Raw genomic sequence first — 19466 nt, 5'->3', positions numbered from 1 at the left:
GCCAAGTGTTAGCAGTGATTATGTCCAGGAGGTGGGGTTTTTGGTTTTTTATCTTCTTTGTTTGTCTGTTACCATCTAGTTTTCTTCTAGTAGTGAATGCAATGAGCATTCCTTGTGGAAAAACTGGTTTCGGAGCATGTGTGGGTGTTGGTGGCCTCTTCCCACCGTTTGAAAGGCACTGAATGTTCTTTTAGCTGGGAACAAACCCAAACAGGCAGTGAAAGCCTGGGTCTGCCAGGTGAGGGGAACGGTCCGCAGGAGAGTAGCCACTGCCCACAGAGCCCTCGGGGCCCACGAGGCTCTCTCCTTTGGGGTCAGCGGGCCCTGCCGCCTTGGCTGAGAACTTCTGCCTCTCCTGAGAAACAAAGCAAGGAATGTGCGGCGCACATTCCTCGGCCCTTCCCTCCACCTTAGAGGCTCCATTCCGAGATGGGGGGGGGGTTGGGAGGGGCTTGACGCCCAGGAGGCAGGGTTGCAGAGATTTCTTCCATCAGTCATCCTCCTCCTACGCAGCTAAGCAAATAGATTTTTGGAGGACTCTGATGCTGAAACTGAGAGCTGGCAGCCCGCAGACTGTGTTTTGTTTAGGCTGCATGGTGTATTTGAAATTTTGAGCCAACATTTAACATGGGGAAGTATTCGAATAAAACTGCGGAAGCTCTGGCAACATCCAGCCAGCCTTCCGACATGGCAACAGTTGCCTAGAAATGGTTAGATGGTCCCACTGGCGGGGCTGTGCTCCCTTGGGTTTGCCGCAGCCCCCGTGGCGCACTTCATTCATGCGATGCCCTGCCAGGCCCCGCTGTGTCTGAGTTTGAGACCCCTATTCTTCTGGCCTGCCTGGGCCACAGAGCTGGGTAACTGCCGAGTGCAGCTGACTCTCAGGTTTTCTGGTTCCCAGGAAAGAGCTCTTTCCACTACTCACAAGTTGCCCGTTTGGGTGTTGTATTCTCTCAGTTCTGCTTCTCTGGGTTGCCCGTCAGTAAACTGGCTTCACTGTAGAGAGCTAGCATCCTCCTGGAACGTCTCTGTGGTCTTTTAAATCTCTGTGCCTTGATGCACTGAGCCCCGCGTCCCTCAGACAAGTGCCCTCTCCTGATTTAAAGGCGAGAAGAACACAGTTGATGCAAAAACACAATTTGCATTGCCTAATAAAGACCCCTGTACTGTTGCGTGGCCGAAAAAGTGGACCTGCATTTCCAGCAGCCTCCACATCGGCAGAGTTGAGAACCCCCCTCCCCAAGGCTCCCTCATAAACACTGGTGCGCATTTGTGAGACTGTGAAAATCACAGAACGTGAGAACAGCAGTAGTGCCCCAGTTTCTCATCTGCAGCTTTCTTCATGGTCACCTGGCACCTCCGTGTGCCATGAGACTCAGTGAGTTTGGAAATAAACTCGTGTGTATTTATTGCATTTATTTTTTATTTACTTTTTTACCCATCCTAAGTGAATGGGAACAAAGATGCAGTCCAACTAAAAAAGCCCCAAGAGACAGAAGCAGGCAGCTGATACTGTGTTTCCCTCCTTCATTTACTTCGTGGTGCACAATAACTGGAAACTTACTCTTCTAGCTACCATTCCAGAATTGAAATCCAGACTTTGGCCTTCTTTTGAAAGATTGCAGGATCTGCCATCTCTAAGCCCTGTTCCCACATGGTGGCAAACAGTGGCGTGGAGCAGCAGCTCTGCCTTTATCTGGCAGGGACTCTCCAGTCCGCCACGGACAGCCCAGCCCAGGACTCCCTCCCCCCGTAGCGTGTCTCACTTACCTGCAGCCAGTTAAGTCTGCAAACTTTGATTCAGTTCTGTGCCCCTGATTTAGAGCCACAGGGTCTGAATTTCAGAGAGAAGAAGCTCTGGGATGGGAAGTGTGGTCTGAATCTACCACACTCGGGACCCCAACCAGGGTTGAGGGGGCTTGTGGCCTATGAGAATAAATCTGAATCCCTGGTATAAGGCTGCCTCCCATGACTGCAGACGACTGAGCTCCAAGTCCCAGCTGTTAAAGCTAGCCCTCTGACCATCCCACCTCCTGACCACGCTCTAGGGAGCTGCCCTCGCCAAAGTTCTTTTCGCTGTCATGTTGTAACACTGTCTTACTTTTCAAAGGGCTTTCTCAGCAGTTGCTTCTTTATTCCAGGCAGCTGTGTCACAGGGGCCAAACACATGTGACTTGGAATTAGATGACCTGGGATCATTTCCTAAGCCCTGTTCTGTATCCCCTCTGTGCCCTTGGGCGAGTCACTTCACTCTCTGAGCCTCAGTTTTCCCCTCTGTGAAACAGGGACAGTCGTACCCATCTCAAAAGACCACAGCAATACAGGAGTGCCCAAGAGCATCAGAAAGAGGGAGGCCTTTTCTCCCTGCACAGGACTGTGCTTTGATTCTGTTTGATAGAAATGCAGTAAGAAACGAAAGCCAGCCCAGAGGGTTTCACTCTTTTTGCACTTCCCAGCAAGTGCAGTGACCTGCTGTGCCTGGATATTATCCACTCTGCTCCTGTTCTCTGCCTGAATGGCCAGGGTCCACAGCTCATGCACGTCCTTGCTCCATGGCTTTCAGCCAAACCTTTGCCAACACGTGTATCCAACCCCTGTGTGACTGAGGGACACGGGAGGAGTCCAAAGGAGGGAGCATTCTTCCCCCAGCTGGTTTTTGCATTCCTATAGTGTACAGCGGTAAGACTATGAGCTTCAGAGCCCAACTTCCTGGATTTGAAGCCAGGTTACTTCGCTTCTTAGAGCCTAGTTTCTGTACGTATATAGTAAGAACAGCTGTCATGCTGACCTTGTGGGGGTTTTGAGCACGAAGTGAGTGAGCACGTGTAAAGTAATTAGAATACTGCCAGGCACATATTAGATTGAGCCGTAAGCAATTACTAACACTGGATGGTGTTTGACCTAAAAAACCAGTCGTTTCATATGGTCCAACCTAACTGTAAGTACCTGGTAGGTGGTAGCTCTAATGATTGCTTTCTGCAGGATGGAGACGGAGCCCTGGATCATGGATGGCCAGTCTCAGCTTCCGTTTACTTTACTTGCAACTCTGAGGCGTGTGAGTTAGCAATATGGAAACTGGAAACCAAGGAGGTGCAGACGGGAGATTTGCACATGGTCTGGGGTCCCCTTTCTGGGGACGGGCATGCAGCCTCCCTCGACCTGGTCCAGCACTTCCTTCACTGCTCAGAAGAGGGAATGGGTTCCATACTGCTGCAAGGGTCCTAGGCTCTCCGTTGGCACCTAGGAGGTTGTCTGAGGGGCTCTGCCTTGTGTGAAAGGAACCTGTCAGGTAGCAGTGCCCACGTGCAAGGTGTATGTGTTAGTCCTCAGCAACCACGGGCCCTCTGTCTCTACAGGAGCTGGAGTGGCTGCTGGAGATCAACCGGCTCACTCACCGGCTGCTATGTAAGCACATGACCCTGGACAGCTTCGATGCCATGTTCCGGGAGGCCAATCACAACGTGTCTGCCCCCTACGGCCGCATCACCCTGCACGTCTTCTGGGAGCTGAACTTCGACTTCCTCCCTAACTACTGCTACAATGGGTCCACCAACCGGTGAGGGAGTCTCTGTGCAAAGCCACTTTGGGTGGGAGTGAGAGGGGTGCGGGAGCAGACAGCTGCCCACTCCAGACTAGGCCCTCGCAGTATTGCCAGGGCCTGGCTCACGGCCAGCCAGCATTAATTAAGTATGTGCTGAATGCCTGGAAGGGCCTGGGAGGAATTCTCACATTTAGCAAGACGGACTTCCGTTTCTGTAACAATTTGGGACTTTTAATCCTCTTGGGCAGAGATCTGCAAACTTCGACCCACAAGCCACATCTAGTCGCCAACTGTTTTTGATCAGCTCATGAGCTGAGAATGGAATTGATATTTTTAAATAGTTGGGGGGGGAAAATGCAAAGAATTATAATTTGATGACAAGTGGAAATTATCTGAAATTCATAAAGCTTTCTGGGAACGCTGCCCTCCGTGCATGCTTGTTTCCGGTTGTTTATGGGTGTTTTCATGCTGCGACAGAGTTAAGTACTTGTGACAGGGACCATCTGGCTTGCAAAGCTGCACATGTTTGCTATCTGGGTCTCTACAGAAAGTCTGCAGAATCTTGCTCTTGAGGAAACCAAAGTGAGGCTGGAGGGTCGGAGCCCCGGAGAAGGCTGTTTTCAGGCTCAGCCAGTTCTCAACTTTCTTGACCTCTGTCCTGAGTAACAAGCCCAGAGTCGAATCCATGAGCCTGGGCTTCAGTGTTTCCATCCGTGGCAGAGACAGGCATCAAAGGGGAGTCCGTCTGAAGAGCTTAGTATGTGTATAGGCAACTGCCTAAGAAGCAGGGTGGTTGCACCTGGTCAGGAAGGCCTCCTGCTATATCATGTGCCTTGAAGAATAATATTAGGACCCAGTTAACCCCCACCCCATCTCTTTTCTTCTACTAGTTTTGTCCGAACTGCCATTCCTTTCACCCAAGAACCGCAAAGAGATAAACCGGCCAACGTCCAGCCTTATTACCTCTACGGGTCCAAGGTAAGTGGCCTTGCCTGTGTTCTACTTAGAAGAGGGTTAATGAGCTAAAGCAAATAGAAAAGTGTTCCCCAAATCAGGAAAGCAAGACGTGTGAGATAAAGAGGCAGCAGTGAGATCCAGGCGGAAACAACTGAGAATATATTCATCTTTATTTGTTCATGACCAGTAAGGGCGGGGGTGAGCACAGACCTGGCGGGGCTGGATTCCGGGCAGGAGCGTTTGGGGAGGACTTCACGGAGGCGAGCGGGGAAGTAGGCGTGTGGGGCTTCTCGTCTTGGCGGCCGGTCTCCTCCTGTTCTCAGTCAGTTCACTGCGGTGTCGTCCTGTGGTTCTGGGATTTTGTGCTCTGTAACTATGGGGGATTTGCAGGCAGGAAGCAGTTGGGAAGGTGGGGCTTTGAAGGAAGTCCCAGGTGGCCAGAGCGAGAGCTGAGAAACAGGTCTTCTCCTGTCTCTTTGCTGCTTCTTTCCCAATGCAGGTCCTGACACTAACTAAGCCTCCACATGGTGCCTTTCTAGACCTTCTGTCCTTTGCCATTTGTTAAGCAGACATTCCTTAAGCCCCCAGTGCAGCCAGACGCTGGGCAGACTGTCCATGCTGGGGATATAGCAGAGGTTGAATCAGACTCATCTCCGCCCTCCTCGGGCTCCAGTTCCACACCCATGGTGGGCACAGGGGAGCACGGTTCACAGAGTCTCCCAACACTTTGACACATATAGGAGATTTGTTTCCTACCTTGCGGGTTTGCGTGGGAGAAGGACGCTGAAAGGGTGCAGTATCTCAGCCACAGCAGCAAAAAAGCCAAAATGGTTTTCTGTGTGTGATGGACGAAAAATGGCCACCTTGACCCCATTTTCACAAAGCACAGATGGACTTAGAAGAGAAGATGACTGGCTAAATAGTACCTTGTCAGAAGAGGTGCTCCTCCAGGGCAGGGAGCCCTGGATGGGAAGTGTGAGGACCCAAGGTGAGTGCCCACCCCTCGGGCCTGAGGGTGGGCCTTAGGAAGTCTTCCGATGATGCTGCAAGAGTGTAGGTGTCTTCTTCAGAGCAGCCAGTCCAGTCAAAACAACTCTCTCAAATCAGGGGACCCTTACAGACAGCATTTTAGATAGTTCACAGGCGTGGCGTTCATTAACAGGGGCTCACAGAGTGACTCCCTTTTCAATTCTCTTTCAAACCTAGCTGATTTTATCAAGGAGAAAGTCTTAATATTAGTGCACATATCTTTAATACCTCTCCAACGACTACTAATCTCCCTTTTTCATCCAAGATAAGAGAGCAGGCCCTAAGCTCAGTGCCTTTAGTAGGCGATAGTATCTAAGTCAAATTTAATATTATTTTGTCTTTTTCTATTTATTATGTCTCTTCCCTTCTATTGATAGCAGGAGGATGTTGGTTTTTCATTTGGGGAGTAACGTATGGCTATTAATACAAGTTTAAAAAGTGAGTTAATTTAAAGCAAATGTGTTCTTAATGATAGTAAAGGTAGTCTATGAGATTAAAAAAAAAGTGGAGATGAGGTACAAGGTGATGTGGGATTGGCTAAAAGTTGGAAAACACTCTGGAGCAAGACTTCTCACATCCTTCCAAAATAACCCCCACCCACGCACCCAGCAACAGAGGAGACCAGGTATTTTTCTCAGCTAGGGTCCATCTTCAACTCAGAAATTCCCCTGAAGTGTTGGCTTTTCTTTAAGTCATGCAGCTTCTACTTTCTACGCCATAATGGGTTTATGGTTGTTTTAATGTTTAAATAATGCCTTTAATTCCTCACTGAGCCCCCTCCCCCAAAATGGGCACTCCTCAGAGATACCGTGTTCCTCTCTTGGCACACCCGGGCGGTGTGTGCTCGAGAAGCTCTGTCAAAGGGCATTTGTCCAACCAGATGACTGCAAGGGCACTGACGTTTGAGGGGAGACACATGGGGAGTCTACAGGTGCTTTTTTTACAGAAGACCTACTGCCTGGAGGGCTTTAAGCTACGTAACGCGGGCTGCCTCCTCCCGACCTCTCACTCCCCGAAATGAGGCACTACCACGGGATGGTCACCCTTCTCTCTTTGCAAGGCATCCAGGTCGGGGGCATCCTGGTCGGCTTCGGGGGCGGCGGCGGCTGCGGCTTCGGGTTCGGGTTCTGCCTCGGCTCCGGAGTTCTTGCGCGGCAGTTCCACCAGGGGGAGCCCCTGCAGGTCTTCCTCCCCCTGACCCAGAGCGGGGGCCTCCTCTGGCCATCTCACCAGCCCGTTGGCTTCCTCCATGTGGCCGGCTCTGTAAGACCATCGAGGCTCGTGGCAGCGGATGCACCAGAACTGGAGGCAGATGAAGGCTAAGACGGCCGTGAAGCAGGCCAGCAGGATGGCCATCAGCACCCAAAGGGAGATTTGGGGGTCCACCAGGGAGCTTCCAGCAGCCAGCGGACTCTTATCCAGGGTGTGGAACATGGTGCAGTAGTGTCTGTAAGGGAAGAGAATCTTCTTGCAGCTGATGCACAGGAAGTAGAGAGTGGAAGGGGTGAGGTGTTCCAGCACCACAGAGCTGATTGTTCGAGGCACCTTCTCCTCGTGGTGGAAGCTGTAGCGAAGATAGCCAGAGAAGATGCTGTTCCAATTGGGCCTGTACATAATATGGTAATAGTCCTCCAGGCAGGGCTCCGAGGACGACCAGGAAATGATGGCTCCCGTGTAAGAAACGTTCCCAACCTCGATGTTCATCTCGATTCTGAAACCAGAATCAAAGGGAAGAGTGACACCCCCCAGCATAAGGATGTGTTTCTGATACTCATAGCCACCATTCATTGAGCATTCGAGTTGCGGACTAATATCGCCCCCATTTTGCAGACGGAGAAATGGAGGCTGAGAGGTGATGATACTCTGCCGAGGAACAGCTCAGAAATGGCAGAACCATAGTTCAAGTCAGGGCTGTCTCATGCCAAAGCCGGGGGGCCTTCAGGCCTAAAAAAAAAAAGAGATGCACCTGCATCCCCCAGCCTTTAAAGAATCTTTAAATACAACATTGCCCCCAAACATTAAAAAAAAAAAAAAAGAAGAAGGGGGAAAAAGGCAATGAAAGGAGAAATCAGCAGAACCTCAGAGTCTCAACGATAGTCCCCAAGGGTCTGTGACTTCCAAGTCAGCCAATTATTTCACCTCGAATTTCCCTCTGGACCCCGTTTCTGCCCCAGGTGCTGCGAGCTCATTCATCTAGAACATTCCGGCCACTGTTTTTAGCCTGCCTGTTCTGTCGCCCATGGTGAGAGGAGATTTGTGTCACTCAGTGTCAGCTGATTTCTCCCCAAAGCCTCTGCTCCTGTTTTGTCCATCTGTTTGCTTCTTTCAAAGCTGAAATTACCTAAGACGGTAATTTCATAGGTCCAGCTAATCAGCTCCGAACACCAGCATAACTGCTTCTGCCTGATACCTCTGGCACCGTGAACGTTCACCACGGTAATAACCGCCAGCAGTTAGCGAGCTGTTGCTGTCACAGGTTGCGCTGGAAGCTCACGTACAATAATAAATAGGCTTTGTTCATCACAGCCTCAGAGCTAGATTCCCATTTTACAGAGGAGCAATCTGAGAGGAGCAGTCAGCTAACAAGTACAAGACCCAAAGCCCCGGAACCACTGGATGGCCACATGCAAGGCTGCTGCGTTCAGTAACAGAGCGTTATTGCAAAATGAGGTGCCGGCACTCAGACTGGGTTGCTGTTTTTCCCGACAAATCACATGAGCCCTCTCCCTTTGATAGGAGGGCACCATCTTCAAGTTTTGTAGTTTCTCTCTAATTCTATCTGTTTGAGAGAGATGGTTCCTCTCCTCTGAACTTCCCCTGATCTGAAATTCAAGGCCAGACATACTCAACCTTTGTGTGTTCACATATAGCCCTCCCCCAGCTCTGTTCTCTGCTCTTCTTCTCTCGCGTGAAACACAGAAGGTTTCATTTTGGATTGCAATGACATAGTAAAAGAACAGTTGATCTGATTTGAACCTGAATTGTATATTAAGCCGAACTGACTTCTGTTACGAGCTGCTTTCTCTCCCTTCTCCTCCCTCTGACCTTGGTGCCCATGTTCCCCGAGGAGGTGAGCTTCAGGGAGGTGCACAGCACTGAGTGGTTTTTCAGTCCTTGTTTTTCTTCTCTTAGGATGACAGTGAACTAAAATGCTCGGGAAGGGGAAGCATTCCTTTCCGTTAGCCTGGAAGTTTTTTTCCCAGAAAAATAGGGGATCAAAGGAATGAGGTTAAGTGCGTTCAGATCCCTCCAGGGAGGGTCACTGCAGAGGGGAGTGAATATTTGGGCTTTCTCCATCGGTCTCCTTCTTGTAGGCACCTGTCCATCCCACCCCAGCACCCTACACATCCCTGTAAATAAGCATCCAACTGCAATGAAAAGCACTCAATTCATTACTTAAGATACAGAGGCAACAGCCCTTGTAAACCCTTCCAACAGGAGTGATCAGGAATCCCGTTTCTTGTCATGAATCTCTTCTGTTTGCCTCACATCTTTGCCGGCTGTCTTTGCAGACTGAGTTTTCCACAGCAGACATTTTAAAGAGCTTTCTGTCAAGACGCAGCGTCTGCAGCTTTTAGGACCAAATGTTTCCCCTTATTTATTTTTCTTCCTCTGCTTCCGTTCCTAAATCCACTTCTCCCCCCCCCACCCTGCCCCCCCATTTTTAGCTATCCATATTGCTTGGCCCTCCTCCAAGCAGAGTGTGAAAGGAAAAGCCATTTCCATTTCCAAGAAGAGCCATTTATGTCTCTTACCTGATGCTCGCAGTGGATCCGGTTAGAACGCAGCCCTCAGAGGCAGAGTGGTCCACAGCTGAAGGAATGGTGCCTTCTCCCCTCCTCTGCTCTGGGCTCTCCTTGGTGTCTCTCTCACCACTGTCTGAGTAATCCCACTGTCGCCCCCAGCGCTCACGTTATTCATTTCTTCAGATCAGCATCATTCACCATGGCAACCAGCAGGCATCTGTACGCACGGTGTTTCAGGGACCAGCCTGGAAGAGCTTTTGCCCAGTGAGAGGAGCTCTCACTCCTTTGGCCAAAGAAAGGCAAACAATCCACTGCACATTGATCCTCAGAATGGTACGAATTCTTCAAAGTCTCCCAACCTGCCTCACTAATAGACTAGCTATCCTTTTTGCCCTATCTAGACCATCTTTGGACAGTGGTTTCAAGTGCAAAGGTGCCCTTCTCTGTTCTCTCACAGGTAAAACAGTCATTGCATCCTCATCCCCTCCCACCCCACGCCCCTCTTCCTACCCCACCTCTGTCTCCTCTTCCTTCTTCATTCTTTTCTCCTGAGGCTTTACCTGGTTGTATGACGCTGGTGAAGGCGCTTTTATTCTCTGGGCCTCCGTTCCGTCCGCTGTAAAGCTAATGGTTTTGGCTAGATCAGGATGGCAGATGGAAGACATGAGCACTAGCCCTGCCCAGTCCAGAACCCACGTGAGGCTGGCTAAACCGTCGTGACATTTGTACTCATTTGGTTTGAGTGTCCCTCCCTCAGCCCACCCAGAACCTCAGAATGCAACCATCATTCAAAGTCGGATCTTTGTGGATTTAATTAGTTCAGGATCTCGAAATGATGTCATCCTGGATTGAGGGGGAGCCCTGAATTCAGTGTCTTAATAAGAAGAAGGAAGAGGAGATTTATACACCAAGACAAGAGATACAGAGGGTGGAAGCCATGCGAGGACAGAGGCAGAGGTTGGAGTGGTGCTGCTGTAAGCCAAGGACTGCCAGGAGCCAGCAGGAGCTGGGAGATGCAAGGATCCGCCCTTGTGGCCTTGGGAGGGAGCGTAGCCCTGCCGGCACCTCGGTTTCAGGCTTCTGGCTTCCAGAACTGTGAGAGATTGGATTTCTAGTGTTTGAAGCCAGCATGTTTGTGTAGTTTGTTCTGGCAACCCTAGGAAAATGATACAGCACTCCTTCCAGTTGGACTCAGAAACTCAGCCCCAGAAATCCTTCTAGACACAGCATCCCAAGATGCCGCCTCCCTGTCAGCCAACTGGAGTTGAAAGAAACGGAAGCTTTACTCTTCGGGGACTGAATGATCCCCAAAGTTCCTTTTCCTTCCAGAGTCCTGACTTTCTTCCTCGCCCTTTTGCACTTTCAACAAAGGGATGTCTGCCTCTGAGAATCCAGCCCTTCCTGTTCCCCTCAACCTTGAAAGAATGTGTTACCACCATTCTGTTGAGGGGACATCACAGAGCACGTCTGAAATAGGGAATGCAGTTCTGTCCTCTTACGCCACTAAGCTTGTGGTGATTTGTTACAGCAGCCCTTGCTCAGGCGGATTTAGACCCGGATTCTATAACACAATAATAAAACACAAATTAGGTGTTTTTAAAAATCATCTTTTTTCTTCTCGGTTCTTGGCCAAAGTATCCAAGTGAACCCATGAAGGTTTCCTTTTGATTTACATCAGTGATAATCAGAAAGTTATAAAGAGCTGCTGGTGGATCACAGAGCCTCCCCAGGCCAAGGGTCTCTGTGAGGCGTGGAAGCTCAGGGTGCCTGCTGTCCCCCAATTAGACACTTGCTCTGTGCTTCTGGTGGCCTTCTGTCTTCCCAGGGGTCTGTCGAAAACCTGCTGTCTTGCGTGCTAATGGTGACTCCCTGCCGAGCATAAAAGCGTCCTCTCCACAGAGAGGCCAGTGTGGTCGTTTGCAGATGCCTTTTGCAAAAGTTATTTTGAGGGGAATAAAAATATCAGCGTTAGGGGGCCTGTGGAGTCATGAGACGGAACTCAAGCCTTTGCCACCAAGAACAGAAATTTATTTTTAATGTTCCTGGATGCTGCTTTTAACATTGAACTTTTTACGTGAGAAGTTGAGACACTGGGAGAGTGTGAATTCCTCTTGCTTCACAGATCCCAAGAGAAGGGACAGCTTTCTTCAGGCCGGGTGACTGATGGGTGGCAGAGCCAGGAGGGGAATCCGGCTCCCTGACTCCAGTCCAGGGCCGTCACCATTCACCAGCAGCACCCAGAGGAGCCCATGCAGCTCTGTGGCTGGGATGGAACCTCTGGGGACACTTGCCCCAGGACATCACATCCAAGCCATGCTCACTCTCTCCACCTTCGGGGAGGACCCTGCAGGGCATCCAAATTGTGGCTGTCAGGCCAGGCGGCCTCTGGATGGTTTACACGGGAAGTAAATCCCTGCCACAGGAAACCAGCCAAGACTGGGGGTCCCCACACCCTCCCTCAAGGTGGCAGTGAAGGGACAGTGTGAGGGCATACCTCGGTCCCAAAGCTGATTGGCATCCAGGCCCCGAAGTCCCCAGTCTGGGTTCAAATCCTGCCTCCAGGGCCTTGGACAAATTTTCTCACCTTCCTAGGCCTTGGTTAACTTCTGGAAAAGGCAGCTGTGAGTAATACCCGCCCGCTGGCATCCTTGTAGCAGTGAGATGAGCCCACCGCTGCAGAGCTGGGCTTAGAGACAGCAGCTGTCATTATTAAGAAGAAAAGGTCGGTGGGCCGTTTCCTCAGAGCCATTTTCTGAGTTGGTTGTAGCTTCATCCAGAGGCTGTGATGGACAAGGTCTGCACCCTGCACAACGCTTCCTTCCCTTTTTCCCCCTTCAAATCACTTTATTTTTTAAAACATACATGCTCTTTGTACATAAAGAAAATCAAAAAGTTCAAAGACAGCATTCAAGCTCCTACAACTCAGAAATACCAATGAGAGCATTTTGGTGCCTTTTACGTGTGTTTTCGCGTTTCACCCACGGGGAACTCTGGCGTAGGCCCTCTTATCACCGTGTACCAAGGGAGACACGGAGGCCCCGAGGGATTAACTGACTTGACCCAAATCACAAAGCGAGGCTGTGGCAGAGTGGCGCCCTGCGCTGAGGCCTGGGGGCCCGGAGTCCAGGAGCTCAGCTGACTTCCCTGATGCACTCTGCTCTGCTGGTTCTTCCCCAAACGGCGGTCACCAGTAGCTCTGTGCCTCCTGCTTAACTTCTACTGAGGGATAGAGACAGGAATATGCAGTTTGGTGGATTCTGAAGTGATGGGAACAGGCAAGAAACTGAAAGACCTCAGAGGGGACAGCCAGCCACCCGATGATCACCGACAGGACCGGAGGGAACGTCAAATACATTTGGAGGAAACTGGTCAGCGAATAAATGTTTCCTCTTCCGGAGTCTGGAGGCCAAGAACTCCTGCCCAGGAGCTCTGTCACTCGGGGTTAGGGATGATACTAAATGCCAACTTTTGCAGCTGCTTCAGTAACCAACATTAGTACATGAGTCTAAACTTTAAAAGTATGATTCTGTAGGTAAGTTACAGACAGTCTGTCATAAAACTGCCGTCTAAGTGATACAGATTGTGGCACAAATCCCTGAAGTTACACCAGTCACTTCCCAGTGACGTTTTGGCCTTTAGAGATTGTTGGTGTGATCTTTGCCTTGGAGGGGTTGCCAGTAGCTAGATGATGCGCCGGGGTGAGCCTTGTTTGACCTCAGGGGAAATTCGTCATCTTCTCTCTCGCGGTGCCTCTCCCATTAAGTCCCGGTCCTTGGGGCCCAGGACCCAGTGCTTTGCTGCAGCCAGGTGGGCACCTCTCAGCCGGGCCCACATGTGGCCTGAGCAGGGGCTCTGCCTCGGGCACCAGCTGACTTCCTGCCACCACCACCCTCCCTCTTGTATCCGTGTGGCACACTCCAAGGCTCCACAATGTCCAGAAGAATTTTGCTAATTTGGCGTTTGGTGGCTATGGCAGAAGGTCGGTATATTTCACTAAGGGCGAGTCCCTTCACCTCACCTCACCTGGGCTTTAGGTTTCTCCCGTGGTAAATGGGGGTGATTGTACCTGCCTCACCCGCTGGAGGAGGCAGTTTCTGGCCCCTAGAGGTAGCAGGCCCTAATCCTGGAACCTGGAAATGTGTTTGTTCGGGAAAAGGGCTTTGCAGATGCGAGTAAGTGAAGGATCCTGAGATGGGAGATTGTCCTGGTTTATCAGGATGGGTCCCCAGTGCCATCACAGGTGTCCCTATAAGAGGGAGGCAGCGGAGGGCTACACAGACACAGACGAGGCCAGATCTCAGCAGGAGGACGTGAGGGTGCAGAGACGCAGCCACAGCCCAGGGAACGCTGGCAGCCACCCGAGCTGGAAGAGGCAAGGGACAGATTCTTGCCTGGAGCCTCTGGAGGGAGTGTGGCCACGCTGACTCTGATTTCAGCCCAGTGATACTGATTGTGGATGATGGTCTCCAGAACCAGGAGAGTAAATTTCTGTTGTTTTAAGCCACCAGGTTTGTGGTCATTTGTGACAACGGCCACAAGGAAACAAATACAGCTAAGCAATTACGAAGGAATTGTTATGGGAAACATTCGTCAACAGAGAAGTGTGATACACCTGTGTCATCAGATGGGTGCAGATTATTTAAAAAGTGACAAAAATTCTAGCATCTCTAGGTATTGCAGTGTTGATAGCGTCTCTCTGAACAGGAGGGCTGGGTCCCTGCTCTCCCTCTTGCCTTCTCCGAAGGACTTTACTCACGAGACAAAAAAGTGGGGCACATCGTTTCTTGAGGTCTCTACTGCATCTCCCCTGGATCTTTCAGCCTCTGAGCTGAGAAGCCCAAGAAGGAACCCCGAGGTTGGGGACCCCGCCCTAGAGCTCACCAGACATCAGGAGGGGACAGATAGCGCGTCATCAGTTTTACCCACACGTAGCAGCAGGTTGAACCCGTAACCCAGGGTTTATCAGTTCTTTACACCACCTTGCTCTGTGGACTTCCCGACAAGGACGATGTTGCTGTTTTATTCATTTACCCGCGTCTTCGTTTACCTGCAGTGGTTTTAGAGTTGGAGCCCCAGTTCTCTCCCTCCGAATTAGAGAGCTATGTTTGTGTTGGTGGGCCGACGGTATTCTAGTTGCTCGAGGAACATTAGAGAAATTGTCTAAAACAGGAAATGAGAAACAGTTTTAATTCCTCTTGGGATCTCTGAAACCAGCAATGGTGATTCCAGAAAGGAGAGATGCAAATTGCTTGCAAATTCAGCCTGCCAAATAAATGGACCTCCGTGTTTGGAGTGGCTGGTCTTGTTTACCGTCTGGTGAGAGACGGAGGCCTTATGACTAAAAGTCCATTTACAACACTTTAAAATGGTTAAAATGGTAGCACCTATGGGTGAATGTGTATTTTAACCACAATTTTTTTAAAAAGTCAATTTACAGTTAATATTATAGTGCCCAGGATCTGAAAGATCAAGTTCAACTTTTCTCCACTTAAAACAGTTTTACCTTTTTTTTAAAAAAAAAAAATGTGTATCTGTATCTATGTCACAAATTAATAATATGGCTCCAGGTTTCTGAATGAGAATCATTTCTTGAGATCTCATAAAGGTATCTGTTTTGTGCAGGATGGGTTTCACCAAGCTTGATTTTAAGTGAGGTGTCCCAAACAGGGTACATAATTAGTTCCTAAGGGCAGGCGTTGATCATAAGCAGAGTCAGTTCAGTGTGGGAGATTTGTAGCAAGCTTCCAGTGTCTCAAGTCATGTCGCATTCCTGTTTTTCTTTGCCAAACCTCAGAAAATACCCCGGCTCCCATATTCCCACATTTTCTCAATAGGGCCCAGCCTCCTACTGAGCCAGCAGGTCAGACGGGTGCCCTGCGGGGGTGTGCGTGCATGTCCCTGCCAGCATGTGTGTGCCACTCCTCCTGCATGGCTGTGTTCTGGGGCGGTGGGGGGGGGGCAGCGAGGGGCGCTTGCGCACTTTGGAGGATTTGAATTCTGCTCTTTCCATGCTGGCCCTTCCTGAGCTTGGGCCGTCAGCTGAGGCCTGAATGTCTGTCTGGTGTAGACCAGACTCCAAGACTGGTGTAGGAATGCTAACAAGAGGCCTCCAGTGTGCACTGAGTAGGGGGGTATTTTAAAGCCCTTGTGTGTGAGAAAACAATTCCAAAATCGCTCTTCACTGCCTAGAACTAGGGAGGTGGGGGAGAGGGGCTGCTAAACAGTTTCCATCTACCCAGATATATTTTTATTTGTGCTTGCCAGGAAATGCTAAGGGAAACTTGTATTAGAAGCTCCCTGGGCGGGAGTGAGGGTTAAGAAGGAAGACTGCTAGGAAGGGTGCCCGTCTGGAGGACTGTCCTGGAAATTGTATCTTGGAGGGGAGTTCATAGCACATCTATCCCAGCCCTCTGCCCCAGGCAGCGCGGCCTTCTAACAACCTGGTCGTGTTTCTCGGTCTCTCCCCAGCGCAGTCTGCTGTCGGACAGCTCCCATTTTTATAATTTTCTAAATATTGAGCACCGTCTGCATTTTTTGATGTGTTCCATCAGCCGATCTCGGCTGTGCCCTCTGTCACATCCCCACGTAGGACATACACTGTGTTATATAACATTGCACCCCACAGGTGTACTGTCCCCCCCACATTCAAAGAATCATGACTGCAGCCAAAGCTGCTGGAGGAAGTTTGACTGGGAAGCTGTAGTTACTTATTCTTTACCTTCCCAATTACCAAAACAAAGTTAATATGAGTTTTTTATTATTTATTGTTTCAGTGAGTATGTCCAGTGTGCCAGGCACCATGCTAAGTGCTTTATGTATGTTATCTCATTTGAACCTCCAACAACCCTGCTGGAGCGGTATTATTATCTTGACTTAGGGAAAGCCAACACTAACTGAGTTTAAGTAATTTGCTCAAGATTAGCTAGCTAATAAATTTATGGAACTGGAATTTGAACTTAGGTGTGCCCACCTCAGTAAAAAAGAAAAAAAAAAAAACCTCTGGGCGCAGACAAAGCCAGAAACGAAATCAGAGAATCACAAAGGGAAGAAAAACTCGCTGGTGGCTTTTTGTCCCCTCCAGGGATATCCATTTGAAACCTCCCTGTTGCTCAAAAATTCCTTTCATAGGATATTTGAAAAAAGACTGAAGATGCTCAGAGCTTTGCTGGGTTCAGAGGAGAGGCCCTGAGTGCCTGGGGTGGGTGAGGAGTGGGGAGGTGGCTTGTCTGGGGGATGAGTCCGTGAGGTGCCCCTCGGGGCCGGGGACAGAGCCTGGTCATCATGCCCTCCTGCCTGTGCGGCCTCGAGCGGCAGCCCTCTTTGGGAGGGAACTCAATTCTTATTTTCGTTTTTGAATCTTTGAAAACAAGTGTTGGGTTAAATTAGGCTATGACACAGCCCAGGGGGCTTTTTAATTTATTTTTGTGTTGAGGTATAATCGTAAGCGATAAAAGCTACTGTCTTAGCTTCAGGCTGCTGTGAGAAGAATGCCGCAGACTGAGTGGCTTAAATAGCCTTGATTTCTCACAGTTCTAGGGGCTGGGAAGGCCAGGATCAAGGTGCCAGCAGAGCCAGTGACTGATGAGAGCCCACTTCTTGGTTTGCAGACAGCCTTCTTCTCACTGCATCCCACGTGATGGGGAAGAGAGGGAGCAATCTTGTGTGTCTTCCTGCAGGGCGCTCATCCCACTGACGAGGACCCCACCCTCACGACTTAGTTACCTCCCGAGGGTCGCACCTCCTAATACCGTGACAATGGGGCTTAGGATTTCAACACACGGATTTTGAAGGGACACAACCATTCAGTCCATAGCATGCACAGGTCATAAGTGTACATACGCTTTCGTGAGTTTTGACAAATGTATGCGTGTGTAGAGGAGAATCCAGTCAACATATAGGGCATTTCCATCATCTCAAAGGTTTTCCCGTGCCCCTTCTAGTCACTCTCCTTCCCGTAGCAGAGGTAAGCCATGGTTTGTTGATGTTTTATACCCCTCATCCCTAGAGAGGAAACAGACCCCAGAGCGGGACTTTGATTACAGGGCCAGAACTCGGGTGCACTTGGGAGAGGGAGCGCCCCCTGGCACCTGTGCCCCGGTGCCTCACTCACCTCTCCCCGCTCCCAGCCCTGCTCGACAGGGTGGCCTGTCACAGAAGCACTAGGAGGGTTTGCGCCACACGCAGGAAATCATATGGCCTGGCCCACAGCTGACTCAGACTCAGCAGTTCGCATCCTCCAGGATTTGCTGATGGTCAGCGCCAGCGAACAGCATGCTTCTCATCGGTTCTGTTTTCCATCCCTGCATAAACCATTCCTCCCCGACACCATTTAGAAATCTTTAGTAACTACCTAAAAGATGCCCCTCCCCAGGCTCAGGCAGAGCTTCACGATGACAGCACACCAGTTTTGAGTGCAGAGCGCTGCTCTATCTCACACCCCGAGCCTCCCCATAAATAGGCATTATCTTACCGAGAGAACCATTATTCACCTGCGGGGGGAGTGGGTGTCCTCATTCCTCATGCATCCTTGTTATTAGTGGGACCTCTAATTGTGTTCCTCACATATCCTCATTACTAGAGGGTAGTGTAATTGTGATACTGTTTTGGAAAGTTGTGAATAATCCATATGTAGTAAAACATACTTAATGTACAACCCAGACTGAAAATGATTAAATCTTCCCTCGGTGGCTCCAGAGAGTCGAGACTCTTGCAGAACTCCAAAAGCATCATTACAGCTCCTATTTAATACAGTAGGATTTCTCATTAGCCAACTAATAGAGAATGTCAGCTAATAGAATAGGAGATGTGGTCAGTCCATATTTGCATGATCTGTGTACAGGTCTGCTACAATTCTAGGTAGGAAAACTGTACTTAGGAGTCAGGTTAGGAGTGAAGGTTTGGTTTTTTTTTTAATGGGTATGTTTATGTAAGAATTCACCCTCCAAAGTTCATCATTATAGGCAGAGGTTAAGGACACGGGCTTTGGAATCACACCTGCCTAGGTTCAGATCAGGGCTCAGTTACCTATGAATTGTGTGACCTTGAGCAAGCTACTACCACCCTTAGCCTCAGTTTCCCCATCTGTGAAACAGGGCCAGGAATTGTAGGTATCACATACACTGGATTAAATGAAGGGCTTCATGAAGCCTGGCATGAGGTGCTCCGTAAAAGGCAGCATCTCAGAACGTCAGTCATCACTTTATAGTCTCACCAGCTAAGGGAGACCAAATCAGAGCCCTACATTTTGGTCATATATTTTCAGACAGAAAGATCTTAAAGAGATCTCACTAATTCAGCAAAGGTGTCTCATGGGGTCCAGAGGACAACGGAGGTGGCCCTTCAGTGACCAGGGCTCTGGGCTCCCAACCAGCTCCCAGTCAGAGCAGCTCTGCTTTTATCTGTTTCACATACTTGTTTCCATGGCATCTTTTTTTTTTTAATGGCTACTTGAAAAGCCATAAACCACTGATTTGATCTAACCACCTCATTTCATAGATGAAGACACTGAGGCTCAAAGAGGCTAGGTGACTTTCCCATGCCCTCAGCAGAGGTCTCCTGCCTCCCAGGCCTCTTGGTTCCCACGACCCCCTCCCCTACCCATGATGGATGGAGGCACCTGGATGTGGAAGAGAGAAGGCAACGCTGGACCAGCGATTCAGTTTTCACATGGTTCTTGCAGCCAGTTCCTAGTAGTGCAGATGCCTCTGGAGAAAGAAAATCATCTGTTGTACCCCATCCCCATGGCTCAGTTTGTGCAAGTCCTGGTTTGTGAGTGGCATGAGTTCTATCAAGAAGGCATTTGCCTGGAAGCCCTTTCTTCTCTTGTGTTAGGGAGCCGCTGCCTCACCTCTGCTCTGTGCTGTGGTCACTGACCACCACTCTCTATTAGCACCTTGCAAGACGTACTCACAGGGGTCCTCAGTGAGAGCGCATGAGTATCCTCAGGTTTCCATCCCTTGTATCAGTGAAACATCGCCTTCCAGGAGTCACCACTGTGTCCACTCAGTACTCCACCACTGACTCCACCACATTCCGTGCTTTCCAGCCTCTGAACATTGCCTACAGCCACATCTACAGCTCCTACAGGAACTTCGTGGGCCCCCCTCACTTCAAGACCATCTGCAGGCTCCTGGGTTACCAGGGCATCGCTGTGGTCATGGAGGAACTGCTGAAGATCGTCAAGAGCTTGGTAA

General features: G+C 49.9%; 2 protein-coding genes across 4 annotated transcripts in view; one reads left to right on the top strand and one right to left on the bottom strand.

Annotated features, from left to right (window-relative positions):
* The window catches only part of CYFIP2 (cytoplasmic FMR1 interacting protein 2), a 110234-nt gene that overhangs the window by 57006 nt on the left and 33762 nt on the right, over positions 1 to 19466 (top strand). For all 3 annotated transcript variants that reach the window (XM_072953913.1, XM_006211887.4, XM_072953918.1), the window contains exons 22-24: positions 3357 to 3556; positions 4432 to 4519; positions 19319 to 19462. In XM_072953913.1, the coding sequence (XP_072810014.1) occupies positions 3357 to 3556; positions 4432 to 4519; positions 19319 to 19462 (432 nt within the window). The remainder of the gene's footprint in view (positions 1 to 3356; positions 3557 to 4431; positions 4520 to 19318; positions 19463 to 19466) is intronic.
* FNDC9 (fibronectin type III domain containing 9) lies at positions 6316 to 9780 on the bottom strand. Its single transcript, XM_006211885.4, has 2 exons — positions 9283 to 9780; positions 6316 to 7238 (listed from the first exon to the last, which is right to left on the bottom strand). Exon 2 carries the CDS (start codon positions 7229 to 7231, stop codon positions 6533 to 6535), a length of 699 nt encoding a protein of 232 aa, XP_006211947.2. The 5' UTR covers positions 7232 to 7238; positions 9283 to 9780; the 3' UTR covers positions 6316 to 6532.

Source organism: Vicugna pacos, chromosome 3 (assembly GCF_048564905.1).
Source record: "Vicugna pacos chromosome 3, VicPac4, whole genome shotgun sequence".
Lineage (NCBI taxonomy): Eukaryota > Metazoa > Chordata > Mammalia > Artiodactyla > Camelidae > Vicugna > Vicugna pacos.
The sequence above is the reverse complement of the archived record's forward strand: the minus strand, read 5'-3'. Positions and strand labels throughout refer to the sequence as shown.

What these genes read in the sequence shown, in the direction of transcription:
- FNDC9 (XM_006211885.4), bottom strand. Translation starts at nt 7,231, where the DNA reads ATGAACATCGAGGTTGGGAACGTTTCTTACACGGGAGCCATCATTTCC.